Consider the following 18,488-nt stretch of genomic DNA (forward strand, 5'->3'; position numbering starts at 1 on the left):
ATATATAAAACATATATTAATAAATATGGACCAACTCTTAGTAATTTTGGTGTCCTAATGCTGGATTTCCTCTGATTCTAATTTATGCCCATTCATGTTTCTTTGGTATAATTGTAATTTTAATTGAACTGTTTATTAACATTTTCAGTAATTGCAGCTTTTAATAGGCATGTTTAGATATTTTAAGTTTCAAAATTGTATTTCATAGTACCATCACTCTTTCTTTTTTTTGAATTTCTACTTATTTTTTCTTTTATTTTTGTAATTTATGGCTTTCTTTGTTCTTCATGAGAAATAAATCTAATTTAGTTCATAAAATCTAAAATAGCAGGGGGAAGAATGGAATATAAATAAGTGCTTTTGATTAAAGTATGTGATGTTATTTCACCATGAAATTATTTTAATGTGATAGAGTTTTTGTTTAATTGAATTTGCCAATTTTTATGTGTCTTTTAAATTAATAATTATTTTAAAATACATTTCTGAATTATTTCTTAGTTTGGAAGATGCAAATCCCTCACTACCTAACATTGAGGAAAAACAGAAAGATGTGGACTGTCCAACTCTATTGCCTGCTTATTCCTTTGAAATTCCTCATGTTGATATTGTGAATAAAAATGTGTGTAATAGTGAAAGTGAAATTCTGCATGGCTCTAAATTTTCCTCATCAAACAGTGATCTGATTTCTCTGCTTCACAGTGATGTTTCAACAAAATTCGAATCATCCATGTATGCTCATAATTCTCATTTCAGTAAAGTGAAGCTGGAATTACCTGATGCAAGTCAGCCCATTCATGTAAGTATGTCTATGACCTAAATTAATCTAGAAAAAAAATTATTACTAAAGTTATTGCAGAATTAGCATGTGTGAATTATAGCAAATAAAGTGTTACTCTCCTGCAGGAAAAGTGGAATGAATATAACGAATTCAAATGGTGTCATGATTTTACTGATGTGAGTTACAAAAATGGCAGTACAATATTTAAAGAACAAGTAACATACAATATATCAAACCACAAGCTATGGCAAGATACAGAACTAAAAAAGTAATTGTTTCATATATTTTATATATATAGATAAATATAGATTTCTTATGTCAAAAGATGTAGGTAAAAGTTATTTGTTAATATCAGTAACTTTATCTGTTTATAATCTTTCTCATGTTTATACAATTACATTTATATTTAAAATATTAACATGCATCAGCTGCATATTAAACATACAAATAGTTAAATTCTGATATTTATCTGAAATTTTTTTACTTGTGTTTTAATCAGTTTTATTAAGTCTGGATACTTCTATGTAAATGTCCGTTATCTGGACCACCAGCACTTTTTTTGAAGAATTTTTTTTGCGGAAAGAGAGAACGAAGTAGATTCTGAGCGTAGCTAACTTTAGCCATATGCTTTATGCTTCATGAATGCACAGCACATTTTTCTTTTTATGAGGAGGAATTCATAATTTCTCTTTGCAGTAAACGAAACACCTTCATGTTAAAGAAACATTATCATTTACTAGCATAAGTCTGTATTAATCACTGATTTGGCTCCATAGCCACTTTTTGCCTTGGGATGCAACTGGAAACTAAAGCACTGCCAAAATTCATGGACTCATTTTACTCTTAACACAGTACCTTACATACATGAAACCAAACTGGCCAAAGTTGCCATGCTACCTGGGAAAAAAGAAAGGTTGGAGAATTCGAAAATTGATCAAACTTTGATAAGTTTTTTTTTATTTTCGTTGCTGTTGACTAGGCTGCTTGAGAAATGACTCATGTGTTGGGCAAAACATTTTTTTAATACTAGTAACTAAATGTTAACCAGCATGGTAACTTTATTTTGACATGACACTTAATGAAAAAAAAACGGACTTCAGCCAATTGCACTGTGAAGTGTTTAATTTGTTGACGAGGGCAAATTTAAGAGAACTGTTTCTCCATATGCAAAAATTGGATTTTGAAAATGGTATTTATATCTGAAAAGATTTAATATAATGCTGTTTGAATTAAGATTACCTGATTTGTTGTCCAGATAAGCTCAGTGTATATGAGAATTTATTTATTCTGGACTGAGATATGTCATAAACATATGTGGGAAATACAATTAAGTATAATAAATAACTAGCCTAATGTAATTCAGGTTTAACTTTCTCAGTGCACAATAAAAGCAGTTAAAAACTTAGTGGAACAACACGTTTGTAGTCACTAGTCTCATGATACATCACTGATAGTGTATAGCAGCTGCTAGCTAGGTTTATGATGATAGCCATGAATTTTATGTTTTTTTTTTTATTTTATTTATTTATTTATTTATTTATTTGTATATTGCAAAAAAAAAACAAAGTTTTCAGATTAATGCAGTTTGTCAAGGAGTGGCAATAAATGAAGGTGATTATGATAGAAGTTTTCCTTTATGGTGATAGTGTCCCAATCATCAATCAACTAATGGACACTGAAATGTATAGTATGATTCTAAATCCTGAAAATACCACTACCAATATTTTAGAAAGTGACAAGAGAAGTTTCTCAGAATGGAAAAAATTCAATTGACACTTTAATGGGAATTTTCAACTCAGTACTTACTGGACTTGAACAATCAAACTTTGCAACTGAACAAGAATTTCTGTCTGTCTATAAAGTTAAGGAGTATTAGCACAAAAAAAAAAATTGAATAACATTACTTAAACATTGAAAGTTATGTTTAATAAAGCAAACAAATAAACATTGAGCTTTTTTGGTAAGTTTTGATTCTTTTAAGGTCATAAAAGCTACATATTTTTATTAATTTTCATATGTTAAAAAGTTATTATGATATATTACACTCTTTTGCCAAAAAAAATCTAAGCACTATGAAGGAAGTGTTTGTTTTTGATGAAATTGAATATGTGTATAGCTTATATGCAGATAACAAAATGATTAAAAAGTCATGGTCATAGTACCTGTTCGTGGCTCACAATCACCCATTGAGTGTTCAAATTAGTAGTTGGTCGAAGTGCCCCTAGCGGCAATACATGCTTGAATTCATCAAGGCAAGGAGTGGTAGAGGTTCCTAATGTCATTCTGCGACACATTCTGCCAAGCATTCATCAGTTGTTCCAGATCTGCAATATTTTGTGGTGCCCGAATCTGGCGGCCTACCATGTCTGAGAAATGTTCGATTAATGAAAGGTCTTGTGACTTGCTGGCCAAACAAGAGTATCAACCGCACGGAGACAACCCAGAGATATGTGAGCATTATCTTGGAAAATGGCCCCAGGATGACATACCATGATGGGTAATGCAACCGGCGCAGGTTGGTATCAGCATATCGTTGAGCTGTTACGAATGTACTGAGGATGACCTGCTGTCATAAGACATAGCACCCCACACCATCGCACCAGGGGTTATGGCTGTATGCCTCTGTAAAAACAAAGGCTGATTGGTACGGCTGGCCTCCTCCTTGGTGGTCATCTGCTTCAAGAAAGAAGCAGGATTCATCGCTGAACACTCTGCGATACCAGTCTGATGTCAGCCATGATGATCGGCTGCGACACCACTCCAGACTACTCCGCCGATGTTGTGGGGTCAAAGGCAAATGTCTTAAAGGCCTCTGTGAGCATAACCCCACCTTAGACAAGCGCCATGAGATGGTGGACGGTACCATGGTAGGTATAGACGTGGCTGTAGTGCGTTGAATAGTCAACAATGATACCTTTAGGACAGTACGGGCCTGGCGAACAATCATCCTATCTTGCCTCGCATTTGTGTTCTTTAGCCTTCCAGGGCCTTCATTTTGTTGGTAATTTCCTTGTAGCAATCATTGCTGCCAACATCTTTGCACAACAGTGTCTGTACGTTCCAGGTCGTAGCCTATTCGGTATGACGACCCAGCTTCGTGCAAGCCTACAATGTGATCACGTTCAATGTCGTTTAGTTGTCTGTAAGGTCTTTGATATCATCGTAATTGCATCTTTAGTTGCTGCTTTACGGAATTACAATGGCAGCAACAACAACAACAAAAAAAAAAAAAAAAAGATATATTTTCCACCTCTGTTACTGGTTTTATCCTTTGTGAATTGTGCACTAGAAATGCATGCTATGGTCGCAATTCCTATTCATTTGGCTTAAAAATTTGGTCATTTGCATGTTCAGTCGAGATGTTTTTGCATACTGAATTTCGTCATGATCGTAAAAGTCCTTCTTGGTGCTTCAATTTTTGTTCAAAATAGTGTATATGTTAACATATACTTTAAAACACGTGTGTGTTAAAATGTTAAATGTACATACATGATCGAATGTTATATTTGTGTACATGATGAAAGATTATAAGTACCTAGTGTGTATCTGTGAGTGTGTATATATATATATATATACATGTTACTATTCAATAGGCAGTATTCATCGGAATATTACCTGAGTGAAGCTAAAAAGCTGAAGCATCAAGCTGACAAAGAAGTAAGTATATGCATAGTGATATGCTTGGAAAAAGTACCTATTTTACATTAAATGGAAATAAAATTTATTTTTATATATTTATATGATAATTTACAAGACAGCAGTCATAGTTGATTATATGATGTTAGCTTTACAGTTCATAGTTTTAAGTCTTTAAACTGGCCTTTAATCATTGCCTCTTATGCTACTATATTACTGGTGAATATTTAAATTAGTGCTTTAAATCAATCAGTGACATCAATAAAGTATTTAATGTATTAAGTTCAGAAATCTTGGCAGTCATAAAACTATAACTGAACTTTAGATAGACTGGTAGACACTCTTTAGGTTGTAAGTGTGCTTGGGAGTTTTTTAAAGAAATAAGGAGTGACAAAGTCAGTGAAAGAGATCATATTCTGAAATTTGCAGAAAGATAAGAGAGAAGTATATTTCAGGAAAGCTGAAAATTAATCTTTGAAAAATAATCTCAGAATTTTTGATAAAGTGCAAATGCGACTGGTTTGTGCTTGGGTAAAAAGCAGATGACAACCATTTTCATAATTAAAAAAAAACTAAAATTTATCTACTTCTTTTACTGTTTGCATGCATATTAATTTATTTTACGGCTTTCTGTAGGCATTAAAAAAGTAAATTTTGTCTAATTTTGTGCATTGAAAAGATTTTGGTAGATTTCTTTAATAATACTACTGAACAATTTTGGAAATTTATGTTTATTAACTATGTATATAGTGTATTATTTGTATGGAGCATATTAAATAACTAACTCAACTCAAAAAGTATGAAGATGAGCAATTTTTAATAGCTTTTTTTAAGAAGGCCTAATCTAGTTAGCTGTAACGATAAATTGCAAAAAATTGTTCTTGGTAAAATCTGCAGAGTAGTTTCTTTGCCTCCAAGAATACTGTAAACACACCTATATATGTGAGTCACAATTTAATTGAAAACATATGAAACTAATTGAATAACTCTGTTATTGTAATATTTCAGTTACTTATTAATTATATTACTGAAGTTTGAAACATAATTAGCAGTAAAAGCCACGATGCCATATTTTAGGCTAAGGTGTGTAAAATTAGTTTTAACAGCTTTATTTTTGCAATATTTTAGACAATTTTTTATCAAATCTATATTGCAAATGATTTTGCATTTAATATTTTAATCATTAGCATTTAAAGTTACAACTGACTTAACTATCACAATAATGACGAATAATTAGCGAAGTTTTAGCTTTTTAGTCCGAAGGGGCTTTGTCGCTGAAGGACTATTGTTTTCGTTTTGTGTTGAAAACTTTAAAAGGCTATATCACTTTTCAAATCATTGCCACCAAATACTATTGCCTTTACTATATTTGAAGAAATAAAATAAAGAAGGTTCTGCATAAATGTATGTATGTTTCTCGCATTGTGAAAAAACAACAGTACCTAGAGCCATCCGATTTTGAATGACGTAAACCTACTGCGAATATGGGCATCTGAAAGCCCAAATTTAAAGTTTAGAATTTGTTTCATTATCAATTTCATATTTTGTAAAACTTTTAACGAATTTTTGATTAACAAACTCAAAGATTTAAAAGCGAGCAATGGCAATACTCTACGAGGGGGAACCTTTTTACCTTCAGCGCATGGAACTGTGTATCAGAAATTCTAAAGATATGCTCATTTTAAAATTATTTTGCGACATTGCAATTCAACTGAATTTTATGGTTTAAGTGCAAAGAACATGATATTTAATAAATAAAGGTAACACACAAAATGTTTTAAAAATGCACCTTTGGGGGTAATTTAAAATCTGAAACCTCTTTTTTTTTTTTTTTTTTTTTTTTTGAAAGTTTGTTGTTTTCTTTTACATTAAAGGCATTTTTTCCTCGCTCTCTCGGTATATAGCTTTAATGTAAAATAGCAATAGTTTTCGTTACAAAACGTCATTGATTGAGACGTGTTTTCAGAAAAATGGATGAGAAAACCTTACAGTGATTATTTTTCAATTTCTCAATAAAAATATTAAGACAAATGTACATTTTGCCAGTTGTACAATCTATTGGCTGCTTGTAGTAAATATGCATACGTAAAATAAAATGAGATTAAAAATTGGTTACCATTTTAATTATCAAAATTTAAGTTGAATATAAGACTAATTTTAAAATTCAGTGTGAAATTTTGTCCTGTTTATGACAGATCAGTTTCGTTATGTCAGGTTTTATTTCAATTAGTTTTAGCCATAAATTAGGATCCACTTTTAATTTTGTTCTGTATTTATTTTTCAAATATAACATAGAAGAAAATTCTTCATCACACAAATAGGTTGAGCAAAAAGGCAATAAAAACTTAATAGCTGTATTTGAAATGCCTTTAAATTCTTCCCTCCCCCCAGCTAAAAGTTAACAAGTATGTTATTTCTGAAATCTTCAGCAAGAGTTTGATTACATGAAATTTCTATTAATTGTTCTTTTTCTTTTTCATTTTTTTTTCCACGAGATAAAATTTCAGATATATTTGAACAAAATGGATTTCTAATTTTCTTTTTCATAATCCTTGGGAAAATACATGTTAACTATTTATCAATGAAAAACAATGATTTTTAATATCTTATTTTCGGTTAGAAAACTTAAACTTTCTAAATGTGGTCGTTACATCAGTACTTTCATCTAATTGCAATGCAAAATACCTGCTGTGTTTTATTTTTTGAAAAGGAGTCTCTTTTATGGAATTTGCCTTTTTATGGATTTGTCGAATTACTGCATCATTTGATAACGGAATGTTATTAAGTTCATTAGTTTTTTTTTTTTTTTTTTTTTTGTTGAATTATGTCAAAAGGATATGTTTAACTGCTGGTAATATAAGGTTTCCTCCAATAGTGTAAGCCTGCCCAGTCTTAATAATTTTTAAGCTTACCTGGTAACTAGCTTCCAAAGCTGTTTCACTTGAAGTAATTAAATCTTTGATTACTTGTTTACCATATTTCAGCTCCACTAATTTCCTCTTAAAACTTTCTTCAGATTTATCCTTTAAATTGGAATGGTTAGATTTATGATGTCTTTTAAGAAATGATGATTTCATACTTTAATTGGATAATAGTTCACTGCAAAGAACACATTGGGTCCATTTCATTTCTATTTAAAGTAAACCCAAATGATAAATAATTTTAATTATATTTTCTATAAACATTTTTTCTTTTCTTTTTCATATTCTTAGTGCTAGTAGATTGTCCTATATCCATCACCTGTGAATTGAATAAGTTTGACTAAACTTTTCCACTTAGTCACTCCTAGCCATTTTTCCATTTTGAAAAATCTAAGTTTGTTTCATTATTATTTCACAAATATTTAAATGCACAGTATATTACGAGTTCTTCAAAAACAAATGACGATTTCTCAAATCGCCTAGAAAAGTAAGGAATACAAAACAACAAGAAGACAAAATACCTGCTGTTAGAGACAAAAACTCATCGTAAAAATGAATATAATTGAAAACAGAGCAATGTGAGCCCAGAAAGCATATTTCCAAACCCTGCCCCACTTTTTGAATTTTGGACATCGACTAGCTTCACCTGGACGATAATTCTTGAGCATGTGCTGAAGGGCGAGAAGTAACGTAAACAGAACTTTGGCTTGCACTTGTAAAAAGTATATAGTCATTTGTTTATGTAACTGCATAATTTGACTGTTTCTGTAATAAGAAAACTTCATTCGGATAAAAATTATTTTTATATTATCTGGCTATAGGATTATATGAAATGCTGAATCCTGTAGGTACGATCATAATCTTCACATACCTTTCACACTGGATTTTCCCAAATCATTGTAAAATAACCATAACCATAACACAATATAAACCTGAATTGCCAGTGCTGTGAGCAAACAGGCATAGAAATCATAGGAACCGTACACACTCAAGCAATGGTTAAGATAATACTAAATGATCCTCGTTCTTTCTGCAAAAAAAAAAAAAATTGCATATCTTACTATCAGATCTTTGACAACTTAGGATACTAAACATAATCATTACTCAAACACCTGTAATTATAATGCACTTACTGGCCTTTTAAATGCTAATTAATAATACGAGGGCCATCCAGGAAGTAGATTACGTTTCCGTCTGTGTCCGCTAGGGGCGGGGCTAGCGCGGCCATCTTGGGGTCAGAGCGTTGCGCAGCTCAGTCTGCATCTAGCCGTGCTAGTGAGAGGTTCGTGCTGTGCTCCATTCAGATACTGTGACAGTTTGAAATGTCTGCGTTAATTGAAAATCCCGCGAGCTGCGAGGTGCGCTCAGTAATAAGGTTTCTGACTGCAAAAAACTGTAAACCGATAGAAATCTATCGGCAGCTTCGTGAAGTGTATGGGGACAACATTATCACTGAAGGTGGAGTGCGTCAGTGGGTCATAAGATTTCAAAATGGCCGAACGAATGTTCACGACGAAGATCGAAGTGGGAGACCCAGCATAGTGACCGCCGAACTTCTCGAAAAAGTCGATGCTAAAGTCCGTGAAAATCGAAATTCCACAATAACGGAACTTTCTTTGAGTTTTCCACAAATTTCGCGAAGTTTGTTGCACGAAATCATCAGCGAAAAGCTTGGTTACCACAAGTTTTGTGCAAGATGGAAGGCAAGAAGAGGTAACGAAGTGGTTGAAGGCGCAGGCGGCCGAATTTTTCGACGAAGGAATTTCCAAGCTCGTACATCGCTACGATAAATGCCTTAATTTTTATGGTGACTATGTAGAAAAGTAGTATTTGAGTGTGGCTTTCATCTGTATATAATAAAATTTGTTTCCTATACTTTGTTTATTTTTTTATTCCAAAACGTAATCTACTTTCTGGATAGCCCTCGTATTTCTGTGAGAAATCCACCTTCAATGCTTATGTAGCAGAGAAATGTAACAAGCATTTTGGAAGCTTTAAAATATAAGCTATACAATTTTATGTAAGAGACATGATAATTTACGTTCATTCCTTTTAAATCCCCATATTCGCTTCCAATAGATAACAAAAATTTTTGGCAAGTTAAGAGACTTAACTTGAACACACAGTATTCCGTCGCTTGAAATATCAAGTAATTGTTCTTTTTCATATAGTTAAACAACCTATGTCCTATACTATGGTACACCTTAGTTTAGCACATAGGTATCCTATTTTAAACTCTTTTTGAATTAAAACATATAACATTTTCACAAAACATAAAATTTTTTTCCATATTTTCAGGTATTTGCCATTTTATTTTGCCTGTTCTCGTTTTTTTTAAAAAGCTGGAAAAACTTAGATAAAATTTTGACTAATTTTAATGAAAAAAGACATAAAATACTTTAAAAAGAACAAAAAACATAAAAATTTTTAAATCATACCATTTTTTCAAACCCCTAAAAATCAATTTAGATAAAAAAGTATTAAAATTTAACATAAAAAAACAATGATTTTTTCATTGATCATCAACTTTGGAAAAAATGAAATATATATAAAAAATTATCATATATAATTCCTATTAATACCCGCACATATATGTGCCAATAATTTAATATAAATTCTCTCATTGTGTCTTTTAATAAAATTCTCAGATAATTGTTTATATAAATCTGGGTTACACCAATCAACTTTATCTTCATGTTTATTTAAAAAGTTTTCAGTCAAGACTTTGATATTTTATAATTTCATTCCAATCGACTACATCTTTTAGATCTTCAGTAGTATTTTCTGATAGTATTATATATCTAGAAACTAATTTCATATTTAATTTTTTAAAATTTTGTAAAATAAAATATTCTGATATGTTATCCCAATTCACCTTATCTTCATTATTGAATATAAATTTTTCAGAGAATTTTTGTGACGTACGTGCAATATCCCATTTAATTTGATTTTCATGCATTAACAGTTCAAATAGATTCTGATAAGCTGATATATTTTCCCAATCTACTTTATCTTTATATTTACTAATGAAAGGTTCTGATAATTTTTTATATCTAGATATCAATTGCCAATCGACTGCATTTTCAAGATTTCTGATTGCATCTTCGCTTAAAACTGTGTTTTTAGAAACTTCACCCCATTTAGCGTCCATTTAGTAGGATGAAAATTCTTTGGATTTACGAATATATTTATATCCATTTAATTGTGCTTTTTTATGTATTTTTCATCAGGAAAATATTTTAAAGTATTAATTAAATCTCGCTCTCTTAGATAAACTTATTCTTCAGTAATTGATTTAGCTTTCAGTAAATTTAATAATTCTTTATAAAATTTATAACATTGTCTGTATTCTTCTTTTCTTTCTTAAATATTGTTACTTTCTCGGATGATTTCAAGAACTCGCCAGGTATATGCATTATGTTATGATATAAAAGTTATAACTTTATTATATTCTACATTTGATTTTTCTAATACCGGCAATTCTTTACTCTCTATATTATCATCATAATGATAAAAGTTTTTTGTCAAGTCATGATAATTTTCCATTTATTAAGAATAAAACTTTGGTAATTTTTTAAATCTTAATCCTTTTGTTTTAGAATCCAATTTCGTGCAATTTGAATTATTACTAATATTATTATCAGTTAATATAAAATTTTAATTTTTTTTTACTTGTATATAATCGATATTCATTCATTTATTTAGAGATAAAAGATCTTGTTTATTTACCCAACTGTTAAATTTATCAGGATATCCTAACCAGTTTACTAAATATTCATTTCCTTTCTTTTTTAATATTTTTTCAATCTAGTAAACATCATCTTTTTAATTATATTTGACCATTTCATTTTCATAAAATATTCCTTCAATTTTTTTCACCATTCAAATCTTTTATTCTGTAACTGTATACATATGGATATATTTTGGATTTTATGACATCTGATATAGTAGAAATCTCTTCTGTAAAAGTCGAACCTTTAGAAAAAATAGTTTTAAATTTCGACATTCTGACACGATCTCCTATTTTATATTTAGGTCTCCTAGGAATTTCGTGCAATGGATCAACATATAAATTATAATTATCAACATATAAATTTATTTCATTTTCAGATTTACTGGCTTCAACAAATGTCATTTTTATAGATCTATGATATGAAGTATTATAATTTTTAACTAATTTATGTAATAACCTCTAAATATCTATTCGTATTATTTGAATATAAATATTTAACAATATTTCGTCTGAAAGTTCTATTAAAACTTTCTGCTATGGCTCAATTGATTTCTTTATTTTTGGTTGTAAACCACTTTATGTTATAATCTTTAAATAGTTTTTGAGTATTTTTTCCTGTAAATTCAGTACCCTCATCTGTCAAAATAAATTTTGGTATTATTTCTTTAAAAACTTTTTTAAAACCTTACACTACTTCTTTGGGTGTTTTTCTCTTTATAGGAAAAACCCACGCATATTTATTAAATGCATCTATAACGGTTAGTAAATATTTGGTTCCATAATTATATTTACTATAATTTTTAACAAATAACAAATCAGCACCAAATTGATTATTACTATTCGGAACATAAATTCTTTTTCTTTTAAGTTTACGAATAACAGGTTTGAGTCGTGTATACTCATCTTGTGTATGTAAAAAGTCTTCAAAATCTTTTTTAGAACATCCTGTTTTTCTTTCCAATTCATCAATTCCACAATAACCTGTTTCAGGATTAAAATAGTTTGACTCAAGGATCTTTATGTCCTTTTTCCTTAAAACATTCTTTTTACTTTCCCATTTTATGCAATTTCCTTTTACCATTAATCTTCCATTTTTAGAGGTCACTGCATGATAATTTTTGGTATCTGTTTTCTCTTTACGCTTAATACAATAAATCTTAAGAACTTCCAATCCTAATCCAAATTTCAATGTAGCTTTCATAATTGGTTTAATGATTCCTTTGGATATTCTTTCACCCATGTTGGATCAGTTATATTATCTAAATCATTTATTAATTCTTCATCGGCTTTATGTCTTTCATTTTTATCTCTTATTTTACTATAAGCAAAATCATGTTTTTTACATGCTTTATGAATTAATTCTATTGATTCCAGGAACACCACATTCTGATCTTTCTTTATATCTTTTATAAGGTCTGCAACATTGATAGCCAGGTATATGCATTTCAGGAGAATTCCATTTATCTTCTGTATATCCAAGATCTCCTCCTCTAATAACATCTATCCCAAGTAGCACGACAATGTCCTAACGACGTTGCAAACTTGTCACGGATGTCGTTGCAGTATGTCATCTTTAAGATGCCCAGATGTCCGCAAAACTCCACCGTTTTGTAACCGTTGCAGACGTGTTTATTACGTCTTTGTAGATAAGGTTTAAATTGAATAAACGGCGTTATTGCATCTCCTCTCATTATATTTTAGTTGTGAAAGCATCGCATCACGACGTCTTAGTGACACCTAAATGTTCGCAGAATTCAACCTTTTTTGCAACAGTTGTGAAAATGTCGTTATGATGTCCTTCTGTTACATATATATTTATGCAGAAAATTGAGCTTAATAATTAATGTATTTTTCTTCTTATTTTAAAATTTTGTATTCCTTGTATTGTTCTAAAGTTTAAATATTTTATCATTACCTGAAAATCAGAAGATAATACAATTTTTTCTCTTTTGACCAAATATGCATAATTAATAATAGCCTTAATTATTTTCAGTACTTTAAACTATATTTTTTAAGTAACTTAAATTCTAAGTTATGATTACTTTATATTTCATCGGGTTTTTTTTTTTTTTCCTTAATCGTATGTGAGAGTAATTATGAAAGTAGTTATTATAAATATATAACAATAATAGTAGGTTTTAAGTAAATAAAACTCAATTAGACATAAATAAAAGTAAAGTGTGTATGTGGTAAAGAAATATATATGTGTGTAAAGAAAAGAGTGTTTCTGATTATAACAGCATTATTACATTTATTTCTGTTGATTCTCGGAGACAATGAAAATTGCCCCTGTCATGATAAATTAGGAAGCGTAAGGTAACATAATCAGTATTTTACCTGAATTCAAGTATAAATTTATTTGCTTTTCATAGTAAAAAACATAACCATTAACTTCTATATCTCCGAGGTATGCAAATGAAAGACTGTATAAAGTAGTCAATACATATGATCAAAAATATACGTAAATGTAATAACCAGAAAAAACTTCCCATATTCATATCTAAAATGAAATAATAACGTAACAAACAACATACATGACTATTTATTATGATTGCACTATTTAAGAAAAAACATGAACTAGCAGTGTTTGAAAGTATAAATAGCAGAAGAAAGGTAACAGAACTAAAATTTCGAATTAATAAAAAGATATTTGCACTTTTTAAATAGTAAACATTAAGAAGTTCAATAATTAATGATTGCAGTATTTGTTAGTAATGCTGATGTTTCTTAACACCATTTCTTTCTATCATATGTAAATGTATTTACTGACTATTAGTTTCTACATTTTAGAATAGTGGTAGATTACAATGATCATTTCATGCACTTTTTATAATCGATAACTGTTAATCAATAACTTTTGATACTGTACAGAAATAACTTAAATAATATAGTATGCGATAGTAAACTAAGTACGTTAAAGTAAGCTCTTCGTTAAATAGAACATGATGAAACTTTTTGTTTTATTATAGATTTCTTTGTTATCACATGCAGATAAAATGTAAGCGAAGAAAATAGAATATGCTTAAATTTTAAAAAGAATAAAACCTAATTTCCAACATTAATTTATTGAGATAATCTAATAGGCATATATAACAGCAATATTTAAAAAAACATGAATTACACAGTGTTTAGAAGAATAGCTACCAAACAACAAGTAATAAAACTGCAATTTGCAATCAATAAAAAATTATTTAGTGTTTTTTAATATTACTTATAATTTTAATTTACTTAATATCACATAGTTATAGATTACAATATTTCATAGTAATCCTAATGTTTCCTTAACACTATTTTTTCGATCATATGCGGAAAGAAAACCAACCCGTTCGTTTAACCCCTTAACAGCAGCGGAAAATGTACAAGATTCATTTCCCAGTGCTATGGCTTTTCACACAGGCGTGCGTAGTTATGCGATGTATTGGGGGGGGGGAAATAAGTGCAAGTTTTACTTTCACAAAATAAAGAATAAAAGAAAAGAAGTGAATGCAGAAAATTTAATGTTTTGTGTAAAAGTATAATAAAAAGATGTAAGTATAATAAAAATGATGTTTTTATAATAAAAAAGATCCCTAAACTGGAGTTTCGATCAATTTATTTTTAGACCAGTAAAGTGTAATATTAGGTTTTAGTGTTATACCTTGTGAAATCAGTATGCCTAAAAACACGTATATATATTTCTTCTGAAATGGTTGAATACCATGATTTTGTTCTTGATTTTTCATTTGCAAGGTGTTGGTTCATATACTCGTCTAAAAAACGGTTAGTTTCAGTAACAATATGAAGCACGAGTAGTTCCTCGAAAAATAATTCATAAAAGATAAATGGGTTTCGAACATCCGTTATATCTTTCTTTATTCCTGGAACCTACTACAAAAAGTAAACGAAAACGGAGGACACAGAATTAAAAAAATATATATGTTTTACTCAAACAACCAGCCAATACCGCGCAGTCATTACTTTCATCGCTTTAGACACACCCCCCTCTCTCCAATTTCTCCCCACACTTCTCTGAAATAGTATCATCCTTCGCATACTTTGTCAAAGTCATTGTGGTGTTGCATTCCAAAGCTTTGCAAATAATTTTACGGGTAGCAGCGCAAAGCAAATGATAGTATTTTGGAAGGGCGAATATATATACGCCCGTGGCAGTTAAGGGCTTAATATGAGTGATAGCACTTAGGACGTTATAACCGAATCCTTGTATCCAAATATTGCACCGCTGGATCACTGAAGATTGAAGAACACCACCATGTAAGTTTGATCACCAGAAACATAAAACACCAAAACAGAACACTATTTCACTGTGTGGACGATTTTAGCACATTGCATTGTAGAGCATATATTCACAAACAAAATAAGCAGAAATTCGGCATTACCACCATGATTTCTCCTCAATTCAAAATAAAGCTGCCGTCATTATATTCTTTTCCATCATTCTCTTGCTGTTATTTAATGCCGACGGTGAATTACAAAACTGCGAAGAAAATATTTCTGAAAATAAGATGGAGCCTGAAATTATTGCGCCGTTAACTAACTTGTTTGAATTTGGTAGCTAGCCAAAGCGCGCAAGCCTCGAGCTCAGATGTTCATGTATATAATCATCCAGTAAATTATATGCATGGAATGTCAATCGGTTGAACAGCGTTTCAGTGTAACTATTCAGCGAGTTATATGATTGCATTAAACCTTTTGATGGTTCTTCTGATAATTTAATAGAATCTTTTAAATGGCATAGAAGAATTATTTCAACTGAATAGAATTACGAACAATGTTCACAAGATTATATTTACAAAAAATATTTATTGGGCTCGCTAAAACATTTGGAATGCCAATATCGCCAAATCCTGAGTGTACTGTATACTAGGATTAAACCAAGCATTTTTAAATGCATGGAGATGGACAAAAACATAAGAAACAGTTCATAAAAACTTTTATAGGTAATGAATTTCGTATCTTTGTTCACAGTTTCTCTAATTTTGATGTCAACATTTATTAGTAATTTATCAAAGGCATTAATTTTGTTGTTTTCGATTAAAAGTGTTAACATTTCTTTCTCCTTTTCCATTAATTTTTCTGTTCTGCTCCTCCTGACTGTCGGTGAGTTTTCTGTCAGATATATTGGACAGCCGTTAAATATGCATGGATATGCAACGTCTTTTAACATTGGACATTTTCTCGGAATTCTGAAAATCGCCCCATTTATAATCGTGAATATATCTTCAAGCACAATCATATTTTTGCGAAAATTGTATTTTGTGCTCTGTATACGGTAAAAATGTTTCATATTATGTCAGCATATAAATTCAAATAAATTCGTCCTTACTTCAGAAATAATAGTCATATTTCAGCAGTAAAATAATTGCTAACATGTGATTTGCATTGATTTCGGAAATATGATTTTTTAAAATATTTAAAATGCTTAACTTAATAACTTACTTTATAGATTAGTTTCATTTTTAAATATTTTGCTATAATATTTATAAACAAAATATTTGAAGTATTATTTTAACAAAAATTTAGCACGTATTTTTAAAACTAATTAAATTTAATAATTCAAGTATGTATATTAAATTTACATTTCATTAGATGAGTCTACCTCAGATTAATATATTTAGATGAAATAAAGTAATGAAACATTGCAAAATAAATCTTATGCGGACTTCAGATTCTTGAAAGGACAGATTTAGCATTCCAAAAGTAACGCTGATGAACTATGGAAAAGAAGCTAAAACGACCACATCATATCATGACGTTTCAACAACGTTGTCAAATTGCCAAGATGCAATGGCAAATGTTTTGCGTTTTTGCAATGTTCTAAAATCGTTGTAAAAGTTACCACGACGACTTTGCAACCTCTCGGACCAGTCTGCTACGTCGTTACGACGTTGCCATGCTACTTGGGATAATAACTTTTCTGTTTATTTCTTTAAAAATGTGTATAATCTTTTTACTTACCATTTATTATAAACGAAAAAAATCCACTTTTCTAGAACAAATTTTTCATTATGATTACTAGGTTTTTGCGTAAATAAAGATAATACTTTTTGAAATGATTTTTCTTTATTTGTTTCTCTTATATATTTCGTACAAAATAATCCACATTTTACAGATGTCAGTTTTTGTTAAAAACTATCATTATGATCAATATGTGTTTTCTATTCGATTTAATAAGAAAATTTTTAATATTTTTAGGAATTTAATTTTTTTAATCTTATATTGTTGTATATATATTCCCTAAATGGGTCAAAATATTCAATAAATTCATATTTTGGATCATTATAATAGCAAACCCAATGTGTAACCGGCCTTTTGAAACCTTCAAATTAATGACCCCATTCTCAAATTCTTTAATTTTTTTTCAGGTAATGTGTAAACCCCACTAAATCCTTTTTCATTTTTCATATTTTCATAGATCGTTTGAACTGATATTCCTGCATCAGTGTGGTGAATTTTTATGTAAAAATTGCAGAAAATGGTTTCTAAAAGAACATAAATGCTATATGAAATATGCAAAAGCTTTAGGAAAATTGTGTGAAAATAGTTGTATTAAAATTGATAGAACAATGTGTTTACCATGTCAAAATGGTATAATGTACTGTGTATATAATTGTTACAGTAAAATTACAAAAAATAAATATAAAAGAAATGATAATAAATGATAGATGTAAAAAATCAGGATGTACAGAAAAAGATATGTCTTTTTATTTTGAAACCAATGAAGAAACAGGTGCTCATGAAGTTAATTTAGTAATAAATCATAATTATAAAGGACGAGAAAATATATTTAAAACTGTTGAAGAATATTGCAATTGGCTATTTGACAAAGAACATAAAAGTTATACTGTAGTAGCTCATTATGGAAAAGGATTTGATTTTCAGATTTTAGCTAAATTCTGTTTTAAAAATTCAATTAAGGTATCCAAAATATATCAAGGCAATAAACTCATATACGTGAAAGCAGTGGATTTTAATATAAGATTTATCAATTCTATTAATTTTATTCTCAAACCTTTAAGAGATTTTCCTAAAACATTTGGAATAAAAGAATTGGCTAAAGGACACTTTCCGCATTTATTTAACACATTTAAAAATCAAAATTATGTAGGAAAATATCCAGATAAATACTATTATGGTTATGAAACTATGACCTTAAACCAGAGACCATCATTTGATAAATGGTATGATTCTGTAAAAAATTATGTCTTTGATTTTTCAAAAAGAATTTACAAAATACTGTAGATCTGATGTAGTTATCCTGAGAAAGATATGTTTAAAATTTAGATAAATATTCTTAGTAGTAGCTGATATTGATCCATTCAAATATATTACATTAGCTGGTGTATGTATGGCTATTTATAGAAATAAATTCTTAAAACCGGATACTATTGCTATAGATGAAGATATGACCATGGAAGATCAA

At 29.7% G+C, this 18,488-nt stretch overlaps 1 protein-coding gene across 5 annotated transcripts in view; it reads left to right on the forward strand.

The window, feature by feature from the left end:
* Window positions 1-18,488, forward strand: part of LOC118198324 (uncharacterized) — a 408,445-nt gene that overhangs the window by 283,190 nt on the left and 106,767 nt on the right. For all 5 annotated transcript variants that reach the window (XM_085808315.1, XM_085808318.1, XM_085808319.1 and 2 more), the window contains 3 exons: window positions 499-796; window positions 904-1,046; window positions 4,372-4,435. In XM_085808315.1, coding sequence (XP_085664441.1) covers window positions 499-796; window positions 904-1,046; window positions 4,372-4,435 — 505 coding nt within the window. The remainder of the gene's footprint in view (window positions 1-498; window positions 797-903; window positions 1,047-4,371; window positions 4,436-18,488) is intronic.

Source organism: Stegodyphus dumicola, chromosome X1 (genome assembly GCF_044657685.1).
Source record: "Stegodyphus dumicola isolate Sdum_Otavi_A_Nest chromosome X1, ASM4465768v1".
NCBI classification, from domain to species: domain Eukaryota; kingdom Metazoa; phylum Arthropoda; class Arachnida; order Araneae; family Eresidae; genus Stegodyphus; species Stegodyphus dumicola.